This window comes from Musa acuminata, chromosome BXJ1-9 (genome assembly GCF_036884655.1).
Source record: "Musa acuminata AAA Group cultivar baxijiao chromosome BXJ1-9, Cavendish_Baxijiao_AAA, whole genome shotgun sequence".
Taxonomy (NCBI): domain Eukaryota; kingdom Viridiplantae; phylum Streptophyta; class Magnoliopsida; order Zingiberales; family Musaceae; genus Musa; species Musa acuminata.
The window spans coordinates 13,090,001-13,102,630 of record NC_088335.1 but is presented as its reverse complement, the minus strand read 5'-3'; the positions used below and the strand labels follow the sequence as shown (position 1 = coordinate 13,102,630).

Sequence of the window (12,630 nt, the reverse complement as noted above, 5' to 3'; positions counted from 1 at the left end):
CGGCCAGCGCCCACCATCACCCCGCTTCCCGGCCGGCGAGCACTACCGCCTTTGTTCCCCGGCCAGGAGACGACGCTGCCAGCGTCCATCCTAGCCCTACTGCCGCCGCCCGCCTCCCCTTGCGTCGCAGCGCAGCCGCTCGACTCTTCTCCTCGGCGATCGTTGGTGACGCTGCTCCCAGCCGCGCCACCACCGCTGCCTCTCCACCGCAACCCTAGCCGTGCCCCCCCCCTTGGGTCGCAGCCGCAGCCGCCTGTTGCCGTAGCCCCTCGTTGCAACGGTTGCAGAAACAGAGTTCCTCTGTTGCCGCAGCCCCTCGTCGATCGCAGCCGCGCCTCCACCAGCCGCACCGCCTCCAGCACTCCTCTTCCCCTCCAGCGCCATCGCCGACCAGCCGACCCATCACCGCTGCGAGCCACCGTGCGACGACCGTCGCACGCCTCCCAGCAGCCGATCCTCCTTGCTCTGCATCCGTAGTGCCAGAAACAGGGCAACTCACCGGTTGCCCTTGTTCCCAACCGTGACACCGCCGACTCCTCCTTCTCCACCGCTGCCGCTGCTTCTCGACCGCACGATCACCGCCGCGCCGCCGTTGCCAGCATCGCCAGCGGCTCCGGCTGTGGTGTGATAGAAATAGAGCACCCTGTTTCCCATCTCCAGCATCGCAACTTCCCGGCCAGCGACAACGCTCGCTGCCTTTTTCTCCACCGCCAACGCTGCGCTCCGGCCAGTGACCACCGGTGCTGCCAACCACCGCAGCGTTCTCCTCAACCGGTCGTGATCCTTCCGGCCAACTCCTTCGGTGGTGCGACAAAAACAGAACCACCACGCAGCAACAAAAACAGTGGCACCCTCTGCTGCCGTAGTCGTCGATTGTAACCACCGTCGTCGCTCCTAGCCAACGACCAACCCCTCGTTCTGCAGCAGTCGCCCTCCAACAGCGAACGCAGCAACAGCAGCAAGTACGTTGCCTTGCCTCAACCCCAGCAGCGCACGCAACATCGATTCCTCTTCTCAACCTCGGCCGCATCAATGCCGCCTCCCCCTTGCTTAGCATATTCTGCCACAACCACAGGTTGCCATCACCGCAGCCTCAACCCCGTTGCTCGGCGATTGCTTCCTTGGGTCACAACAGTCGCAACCATCGCTTTTCAGCCTTAGTGCTCTCATCTCACGCAGTGACACAAACACAAGGTAGCTACTCTTCCTCTAACGCAGTGACCGTAGCACTGCCCTTGGCGTCCACCTCCTTGGCAACTTCGCATCGATAGTGTTGATGCCCTTGACCGACACCAAAAACAGGAGTTGAGATTACAGATTTGCAGTCTTACGCAATGGCCACTGATAACTCGGTGAAAGCACAAATGGAAGCATTGGAAATCAGAATTGAGAATCGACTACAAGAAACACTTAATGATTTCAAAAAGAGCCTACCGGAGAGCCTCAACAAATTTCAACAAAATAGGGGCTCAAGTTTTACGTTGCACAAATCTGAAAATACAGGAAAAATGCCCCAAGATTGTGACATAATCTACTCATACATGAAGGTGGATGGACAGCTCTCAAAAATTTGTTAGACTTCTACAGTGTTGGAATATCATAGTAGGTTTGAAAGATTATCAAATCAAGCTAGAGATTGGTCAGAACGATAACTTCTGGATACATTTATTGAAGGTCTTATTCCAGAGATCCGATGTGAAGTTAAGGCTCGTCAACCTCGCACTATGATAGCTGCGATCTCATTCGCACATCTACATGAGAAAAAAATCAATAGGGAAAATCATGGAAACAGAAGTGACAATAACCAGATGATCAGTAAGCCACCAGCCCTATCTATTCCCAACCAAAGCCTTGACACCCGAAGACTAACCCAAGAAGAACTTAAGGAAAGATCAGCAAAGGGTTTGTACTATGATGAAAAGTGGAGTATGGAGTACCGATGTAAACAAGGGCAACTTCTGATGATTGAGCCAATTAGAGAGGAACCGGAAGTAAAAGAGTTAGACTCCGATCATAAAGGTATGAAAACTAATGAAGATATTGAAGCCATCACATATACAGTGCATGCATTGGCTGACTACACTAACCCACAAATTATGAAAATCGAAGGAACTTTGAAGCATCAACCTCTCACTATTTTGATTGATACAGATAGCACTAATAATTTTATGGACAAGAAAGTTGTAGCCCAATTAGCCCACCACATTGAAGGCTATGATATATTCGAAGCTGATAGATAGATTTTAACTTATGATAGCAAAGGTCAGGAATTTCTTGCAACAATTACTACACTGAAAGATCGACCTATTGCTTACACCATCAAAAAGTGGAGACCATACTTACTTGATCAATGGGTTGTGATGCGTTGCAGATAGCCTATGACTGAAGTGCTAAAAGACAAGCTCCCCTAGATTGATGCTACTCAGCCTTGAGGACAAGGCTAATTTGAAGAGGGAGGAACTGTTAGGAACCTTTTTTTGAGCTTTTGAATAATGTTTATTGAGTCTGTTTAATCCAGTTGTTTATTGAGTCGGTTTGGTTCAGTCAGAGTCAAGTAGAGGTTTATTTAATATTTATTTATTATTAGAGTTCAAGTCCTGATGGACTCTAGGTGGAACTCTATAAATAGGGATGTAACTACTTCTTTTCGAAAATCTATGAAAAATATTATTCCATCTTTGGACAAACCCTAGGAGGCCGATCCTCTCGAAGTGATCAAGGAGGGCCGATCCCCTCGAAGCGATCAAGGAGGGCTAATCCTCTTGAAGCGATCAAGGAGGGCGATCCCCTCGAAGCGATCATTATCATCCTCATTTCTCCCCTTTCTTCCATGATAAGACTTTAGGGTCTTATCATTTGGTATCAGAGCGACGATAAGACCTTTAGGGTCTTACATTTGGTATCAGAGCCTACGATAAGACTTTAGGGTCTTATCATTTGGTATCGGAGCGACGATAAGACCTTTAGGGTCTTATCATTTGGTATCAGAGCCAACGATAAGACTTTAGGGTCTTACCAGAATGCTTAAATAATGAGTAACGGATGAACTTCTTGTATGCCTCGAATTTTGTTAATGAACCGAGCGATAAAGTCGGAGAGTATCTCTTCCTCCCCTTGCTTGAGTCTGAGCAACATTGCTACCGACAACTTCGGGAATACATTCCCAAGGAAGGAGAGTTTAAACTCTATAACTTGGGCAAAGGAGCCGATTGAGTGTGGTTTCAAACAAGTATACCACTCCTGCGCTAGGCCTCTCAGCGTCATTGGGAACACGTGGCACATCAAAGCATTCGAGGTGCCGTAGAGAGACATTTAGGCACAAAAGGCGATAGTGTGTTCAATCGGGTCAGTACTAACGTTAAAGGCTTCCAGCAATGGGAGACGAAAGTTGGTCGGGATGGGTTCCTCTTGGATGTTTTGGGTGAATGGGGATCAATCTAAGGTAGGATCAACTAGATTCTCCCCCCTAGACTGCTGGAACTCTCACCGCATCTCATTTGGGCATTGGTCCATTTGATGTAGCTAGGCCTTCAAAGAGTTATCCGTTGAATCCATCGATTGGATTTTGGAAAGGGTAGAGTAGAGCGGTGGTGTAGTGGTGTGCTAAACTCCACTGTTAGGAACTAGGGCACTCCTTCTGTTGATAGTTCTGCGGACCTCGGGCAATCTTAAAATGCTGGCATTACGTCGGTTGGGGGGATTCCAAAGGATGTCAATGTTAATTGCAGTTGTGGCATTGTCCATGGCTGAGATGGTGGTGCCCATAAGCATCTGCACCTAATGGGCAAGGTTCAGGAATACCTCACTGGGAACGATCAAGTGACTCAAGTTCGTCCTTGAGGGTGAGGGGCTTGGGTCATTGAACAGATGCTAGTGTTGTTAGTCATAGGTGCCCTACAAACCAATCACGTGAGTGATGACACGTGTGACATGACATATACTCGTTTTACTTATTATATTATTTGGTATTTTATCATTTTATATTGCTTGTTGTATGAATATATATTATGATGTTCATAGATCTATGCAATGGGAATCGAATCGTGATGAGATCACGATAATGAGACTGATTCATTTTTAAACACAAACCCTAAATAATTCTAGTTATAGGTTACTCGAGAGGGACATTGAGATAACTAGACAGACTAGTGTACTTTATACCCGTCCATATGATGAAGGCAATTGGTCTCATAGTTGCTCGTATGGGGACACTAGGGACACAATGAAGGTGCTCATTAGAGAATGAGTTCACTGATTGATCTACTCATGGAATGCTGGATGGTTTCTGATGTCATATTGTCAAACAATGATTTTGTAGTCCCAATAGTGTATCTGGTCCTTAGACTTGAGACACCAATGATGTCTTGTATGAGTACTCCACTCTTTGATACCAGACTTATAAGCTTGGAAGTTCCAAATCTAGTACAGCTAGTCATCGGGAGTGGTAGCCAACCTTACGATGATAATTGAGTGTTAATAGAGGTTCATCTACTCTTGGTGTCATGAGAAGAATATTCCATATGTTTTTGCTCAAACAAATCCCTGGTTAGGGTCATTCGAATTGAGAGAGAAAGAGTTCTCTAGGAGAATCCGATTAGAGCGATACTCAAGTATAAACTGTATGGGTCTGACAGCACCATTCCTAGTATACAATCTATAGAGTATTAGATGAATGAGAGACTATAGATACAAAATAATTGAGGACAAATAGGTCCAAAGGATTGGATTTCCCTATATCGTTTGGGGACTACGGCGTAGTGGCCTAGTACAGTCGTAGTCGATGAGTCGAGTGAATTATTATAGAGATAATAATTCACTAAGTCAGAAAGAGTTCTGATAAGTATGATTCATGGGCAGTTCGATATTGGGCCTAAAGGGTCACACACATATGGTAGACATTACGATGAGTAGAGGCTTGGATATGAGATATCCGTCAGAGCTCCTATCTTATTAGATATCCAATAAGCCTCTGAATTATTGGATCCCATGGATGAGATTCAATAAGAGCTAATAAGAGATTATTGGGTAGAGACCCATTAATCTAAGAGCCTTGGGTAATTTGATGAAGATCCAGTACCCAATAAGGTAGAATTCATTAGGGTTAAGTTAACTGGGAACTTCTATAAATCGAAGAAAACCAAAAACCCATAGGCTAGAGGCTTCTTGGTTTCCACCTCCTATTCTCCTCTCCCCTTCTCCTCCTCAGATAGCAGATGTGGAGATTTGGGCGACGATTGGAGGAGCGTCATCGTAACCCTACTATGTGGATTATCGCTAAAGAGGAGGGCACTTGAACTCCTTCATCCAATCCTATAGATCTGCAGGAATTTAGAGATATATGATCTTCCTAAGTAAAAATACTATTTCATACATAAATATAAGTTTTGCGGGTTTTTGCATACTAATCTTCGCACGATGACGAATACACTTTTTAAAATTTTGAGATTTTTATTTTTTGTTCTTTCGCGCCGCATGTGATATCGCTCCTAAATTTTCTTACAAGTGCTTTATCGGTGTTTGTGTTGAGGTGGATATATCCACATGTGGGGAAGATAGCAGTTGCCACCCCCCCTCCCAAGTAAAAGTGTTGTGGGTTAATAGGCGAACGTTCCTACGGCATCAGGCTCTCATTCTAGCATCAAACTATTGTAGAAAAATGTCATTGACATTTAGTTAGTTTGATATAAGTTTGAACTCATGTGCACAAGATTGTCTGAAGTGTCTCTGAGGTAGCTCCAAAGTGGATCCTATTGTGCAAATGGCCCATTAGTTCAACCCATAGTGGGCTTCAATAACCCCAGCCCACTTTAGCCTTAATACTCCTCTCTTTTAACCTAAACTTAGATCTAAAAAGGGGCTAATGGTGGTTGCAAAAAGGGTTGAAAATTACAGCAACGTGATTCAAAAAAACGGAGGAGGAAAGGGCAGAAAAATAAGACAAAAAGAATAGGAAAGAAGATAAGGACAACATAAAGACTATTCTCAATTATCCAGGTAGTGTTATCACCTCAGGTTATATCATATTTATAGTGAACTCTTGCTGTGATTACTTGGGGAGATTTCGAATATTGTGCACAGTGACATAATCCTTGTATCACAGTTATTCTCTTGTGATTGTTGCTTAATTTTTTAGGCAAGAGACTTTGAGATTTATATATTCATTAATATTATAGTGGATTTTCTCTAGTTTGCACCGTGGTTTTTACTTTTCACGTTGGAAGGATTTTCCACATAAATCTTGGTATCCTATTTGATTGTGATTCTATTTAATTCTGCTGCGTATTACGGTTTGCTTGTATTAGTTCATATACAAAGTTCGTTCGTCTGTTTATCCCATCAAATCTGAGGTGACTCCGAGGTGAAAGTATTATCCTCCCGAGGTGGAAGTATTATGCTCCCAAGGTGGAAGTATTGCACTCTAGAGGTGGTATCTACATGAAGACTAGGGTCATAAAAGGTTTCTCGATTCGATCTATCTAATGCTTAAGTTAATAATTCTAAATTCCTAAATGTGAGCTCGAATAGTTCGAAAAAGGATAAAGTCATCCATATTTTCCTATGTTTTTATACCTTAAAAGAGGGGAAGAAAGTTTGTGACATCCTTCCTTATAATAAAGAAAGAAAAAAAAGTTTATGATTGCCTTCTTCGTCGGAGAGAAGATAATTTGTAATTATCTTCCAAAGGATGAAAAAAACAATAATGATTATTCTTTTTATCATAATAAACGAGAAGAAAACTTGATTATTTCTTAATTTAAATTCGAGGTTAGATGGCAATCATGTGCCAATCATGATATTAAATTCACTATCACATATCCATCACTATCACAATAGCGTTTATAAAGCTGATCAAAGATAGAAGTTTGGAATGCTTGCATGCATGAGTGAGCTTAACTACTGTTCAAGTTCTTGCCATCCACATGATGAAAGAGCCTCAATATGGTCCATGTTATGGGGCCCATTTGCAAAAGTAATAGGACAGAATTTTTAGATTTAAAACCTTAAATCTCGTATTATTTGGTATTGAAAATCTCCAACAATTTTTTTATAAAAACTACAAGTACTGTCGATAAATCTAAAAGCTTATCTAACATAATTTTTTTACTCCTTCCATTTATATTCCAGCATTCGTATGAAGGCATTCATGTCTTGTCCTCTATGATTCATGTAGGAGCCTTCAAATGATAGGATTTGTTAGACTACAGAAGTTTAATTATTGAGATGGATGGATCAATATCTGTATCTTAAAACTAGGAATGTGTTCAGTGCTATCCATGTTCTTCTATTTGTACGTCTCTATCAAAAAAGATGCTCAAAGAAAGCAAACTATTAATTGAAGTTACTATTAAATTCATGTAGACACTTTGACCTAAAGAGTTTGATTTTTTTTGGCATGGATCCGATTGGATAACTGATCCATCAATTTTGTCGAGCTTAGACTCTCGACTAATTGTTTGTGGTCTCCATCGTGACTGACCCATCAATTTCGTCGAGCTTTGACTATCGGCTAAATTGTGTGTGGTCTTCGTCACAATGGGGAAGCAACCAATCAATGACGAGCAGTGTTTTCATTGGTTGAGACAAGAGATAAATCATAAATCACAGAAAAGTCTAAGAGAAAAGACATGGCCGACGTGTTGCTTATGTCAGACATACGAATAGCTTATTTTTAAGTGCTGTGAGCTCTACAGCTCTATCCAGCTCTCAAGAAGCACATCACCTCCTTTCTTTCCCACCAGTTCACCTCTCCCTCTCTCTCAGATTGATCATTGAAAGTGATTTATACAGCTCAAGAACGTAAAAGTTGTAATGGATAGCCAAGAGTACACGAAGGATGGATCAGTTGATCTCCATGGCCGCCCTGTTCTCGCATCTCAAACTGGGAGATGGAGAGCTTGCGCCTTCCTAGTAGGTAAACTCGACCACACTTTTGCTTCATTATTCACGACTTTGTGATATGTGTGAGAGAGAGAGAGAGAGAGAGAGAGAGAGAGTTGTAATTATGGAAGTTCCTTGTCGAGATTCAGAGAGAGAGAGAGAGAGAGTTGTAACCATGGAAATCCTTGTGGAGACTGAGAGAGAGAGAGAGAGAGAGTAGTCACCACGGAAGTTCCTTGTTGAGACTCACAGTGAGAGAGAGAGAGAGAGTATATGATTTGACATGAACATTTCTTATGTGAAACCACTGATGCAGGGTACGAAGCATTTGAAAGGATGGCCTTCTACGGAGTGGCCTCAAACCTGGTGGTGTACTTGACGACACAGCTGCATGAAGACACAGTCTCCTCAGTGAGGAACGTCAACAACTGGTCCGGCTCCGTCTGGCTCACGCCCATCCTCGGAGCTTACATCGCCGACGCCTACTTCGGCCGCTTCTGGACCTTCACGGTCTCCTCCCTCGTCTATGTACTTGTAAGAGCTGACATGATCCCTAGCTTTTTCCTGCAGGAATCCATCATCATTTTCAACATGCATTTCCACAGTTTTCTCTCTCATCTATGAACTCCTAAGAGCCGATAAGATCCCAAGCCTTTTGATCTAAATGAATTCAGCATTGTTTTCTCTCCATCTATCTACTGCTAAGAGCCGATAAGATCCTTAGCTTTTCCTAGATGAATACAGCATTGTTTTCGACATGAATTTCCACAGTTTCCTCTTTCATCTATGTGCTGAGTAAGAGCTGATCAGAAGTTCCCAGCTTTTCTTACATGAGTTCAGCATTGTTTTCGGCATGAACTTCACTGTTTCTTCTTTCTCATCTCTGTACTGGCAAGAGCTGATGAGTACGAGCATTAGCTTTGGTGAGGTTGGGTTGCCATTAGGAGGAAGCATTTAGTTGCTTTCTGGGGTGTGGCGGATGAGCCAACCATTGGAAGGTGATTGGGGTGGTGGGGGCTCGTCTATTATTTCTCTTTCCCTAAAGTAGGCATTGCCCACTTTGCGTTTGTTTCACGTGATCGATCGAACTCGACATTCCTCCTCTCCACTCAGCACGAGATGATGGAACTGATTGGTGGTGCTATTCCAAGATTTTATAGTCAATCATTTACCTTTTTTTGTTTTTCTCTCTTCCCCCATCCCCTCCCCCTCCCCCACCCCCACCCCCTCCCCCACCACACCGACACCCCCACCACCCCCTCCCCCTCCCCCACCCCCACCCCCTCCCCCACCACACCGACACCCCCACCACCCCCTCCCCCCCCCTCCCCGCTTTTTCTTTTCTCTCTTTCTTTTTCTAATCCATAAGATATTGTACAAGTCGAGTTACAGCATTTTTACTACTATATTATAGTTTTTAATAATAAAAAAATTATAATGTAATACAAAAATATTGTATTACAGTGTTTTCATATTATAATGTTCTTAATAGTATCAAGAAAACTTTATAATGCTATAAAAATATTATTCTAAAATATAACATAATATTTTTTCCTATATTATAATAATTTATTAATATTACAGAAATTTAAAAATATTATAATCGGACCGATTTACCATATGGACCCTATCTATGGAATGAAAAAGGGAAAGGTGACAAAGTAATCTTAGTATTAGATAAAAGGGCTAAGGTTCATTTTAGCTCTTATGGTTTTGATTATGGACCACTTAAGCCCTTATGATTTACTCATGTCTAAAATAACTCCTATATTTTTAAAAATATAACATATAAATCCCTCATATTAAGTTTGAGTTAATAGACATTAGAGTTTGCTTAGCATGCTGACTCATAATAAATTATTTATATAATGACATGTGTAATTTAAGTTTTTAAAAAATAATATATTTTAGTCCATATGGTTTTGGTCATGGACCACTTAAACCTTTATGATTTTGTTTGTGTCTAAAATGACCTATATATTTTAAAAAACGTAGCAGATAAGCCCCTCCCATTAAGTCTGAGTTGACAAATGCTAGAATCTACTTACGTGGCATGCTGACTCATAATAAATTATTAATATAATGATACTTATAATTTAAGTTTAAAAAATGTATATCTTGTCGAGTAAGAGGAAGCGATGGAGGCCGTAGCGACGGTTGAAGGCGGAGAGGCAAAGGTAAAAGAGGCCGGAAGTAGAGGTGAGGGAGAGCTAGACCACCATGTCATAGGTACGACCGGTGGGCGTGCAAGAAAGAACGAAGTGGGAGGCAGTGGGGAAGAAGATGCCCAAGAGGAGAAAGAGGGACCAGGAGACTATTGCATGCCTAGTGTCGGACTGGTCGACACACATCCATTTGAGGTAGAGCCGGAAGCTCTTGAGTTTATCGTCAACACAAGAGAGACTGCGTGTATACGATATCTTGCTAAGCAACAGCGGCTCGGTGCTGCTTCTAGTGGTCACTTTCACAATGACGCCTCTCCCTACCATTGATGGTGGCCTCAATTTTTTTAATTTAAATTACACGTGTTATTATATTAATAGTTTATTGTGAGTCAGCATAATACGTAAGCAGACTTTAATATTTGTTAACTCAGACTAGGGCTTATATGCTATGTTTTTGAAAATATAATGGTTGTTTTAGACATAAGCAAAACTATAGGGGATTATGTGCTCCATGACCAAAACCACAAGGGTTAAAATGGATCACTTTTTTAAACTTAAATTACATGTGTCATTGTATTAATAGTTTATTATGAGTCAGCATGTCACGTAAGTAGACTCTAATGTCTGTTAACTCAGACTTGATGGGAGAGGCTTATATGCCATGTTTTTTAAAATATAGGAGTTATCTTAGACACGAGTAAACCATGAAAGCTTAAGTGGTCAATGACCAAAACTACAAGGGCTAAAATAAACCTTAACCTTAGATTAATAAAAAGTATATCATTTGAAAATTTTGAAAAAGGAGAGTGTTAGGATCAAGAGCACTAAGAGGGGGGGGTGAATTAGTGCAGCGGAAAACCTTCTGCGATTAAAATCGAAAACTGCTTTCGTTCGATAGAAGTGATTTTGGTAAGAAAGCCGATTCGTAAATCACTTCAACTTTTGACTAGGAGAGATGCAGCAAAGATATGAACGCAGTTTGCAGTTATGATGGAAATCAGAATATAAGCGCAAACTGAAATACGACGTTCGTACGATAAAAGCGATTTCGGTATAAAAGTTGATTCGTAAACCACTTTAACTTAAGATAAGGCGAGATGCAGTTAAAGCAAAGATATAAAGTCAGTTTACAGTTATAATGGAAATCAGAACGTAAGCGCAAACTGAAATACGACGTTCATACGATAAAACTGATTTGCGTCTTAAACCTCGATTCGGAAAAGCACTGAACTTTGAAACACGTTCGTAAAAACACAGAAGGCAGTAAGCTATTGAGGAGGTTTATAGTAAAGATAAGATGCTCAAAGTAAATGCAAACCGAGATTTAGAGTGGTTCGGTCAATCTTGACCTACTCCACTTTTGGCTTCCTCCACCGACGAGGTCACCGACGTCAACTAGAGGCCTTCCTTCAATAGGCGAAGGCCAACCACCCTTTTACAGTTTCACTCCTTTTGACGGGCTTAGGAGACAACCCTTACAGAATTTTCTCTCCTCTCTTTACAGCTCAGAACTTGGAAGAAAAGAGGGAGAAGGACTTTTGGCCTTTACAACAATTTTGAGCTCTAAAAATCATAGAACAAGATCAAGATTTTGGTGTATGTTCAGTGCTCTTTCAGTACTGAATGGATGGGGTATTTATAGGCCCCAACCCAGTTCAAATTTGGAGCTCAAAACTGTCAATTCCCGAAATTCTGGGATCAGGCGGTTGCACCTCCTGACTAGAGCGGTTGCACCGCCTAGCAGAGCTCGAAGACTGAGCCTTTGGGCGGTGCTACCTCCTATCAGGGGCGGTTGCACCTCCTGACAGAGCTCGAAGACCGAGCTCAGGCGGTTGCACCTCCTGACTGAGGCGGTTGCACCGCCTGGCAAAGCTCGAAGACTGAGCTCAGGCGGTGCCACCTCCTGTCAGGGGAGGTTGCACCGCCTAGTCTCGCTCGAAGACTGAGCCCCAGGCGGTGCCACCACCTGGCTGGAGCAGTTGCACCTCCCAGTCTCGCTTGGAGACTGAGCCCAGGCGGTGCAACCTCCTGCCTTGGACGGTTCAACCGCCTGGCAGAAATCAGGGTCCGAATGGGTTGATCCATTCGGCCCAATTTAGGTTTTTCAGGGGCCCAATTGCCCCAAGATTAAGTTAATGGGATCACCTCCCATTTCCAACTTAATCAATGTGCTAACTACAATTTTTCCTAAGACATTTACTGTAACTTACTCCGGTGCGTCAATCGCTTCTTCCGGCGAGCTTTCGGCGAACTTCCGTCGATCATCCGATGAACCCTCGGTGATGCCCCTGCGGACTTCCGGCAAACTCCTGGACTTGCGACGATTCACTTGGTGAGTTCCGACGAGCTTCTTTGGCAAGCTTATGGACTTCTCGGATTTGTTCCCGCAGAACCTCCGACGACTGTCCGAACTTCCGTCGAACTCTCGAACTCCCAACGTGATCATTGTCTTGACTCCGGCGTAACTCCTGCTGCATGTCTCACTTTCATCGTAGTTAATCCTGCACACTTATCTCAATATATAGATTAGATAACAAATGACAATTGACTTTATCATCAAAATCCGAGATTCAATAGAGAGTACTTT

General features: G+C 42.8%; 1 protein-coding gene across 1 annotated transcript in view; it reads left to right on the top strand.

Annotated features, from left to right (window-relative positions):
* The first annotated feature begins 7,711 nt into the window (after positions 1 to 7,711).
* Positions 7,712 to 12,630, top strand: part of LOC135593318 (protein NRT1/ PTR FAMILY 5.1-like) — a 10,069-nt gene continuing 5,150 nt past the window's right edge. Inside the window, exons 1-2 of the mRNA XM_065083279.1 lie at positions 7,712 to 7,912; positions 8,195 to 8,412. Of these exons, the coding sequence (XP_064939351.1) occupies positions 7,810 to 7,912; positions 8,195 to 8,412 (321 nt within the window). The 5' untranslated portion in view covers positions 7,712 to 7,809. The remainder of the gene's footprint in view (positions 7,913 to 8,194; positions 8,413 to 12,630) is intronic.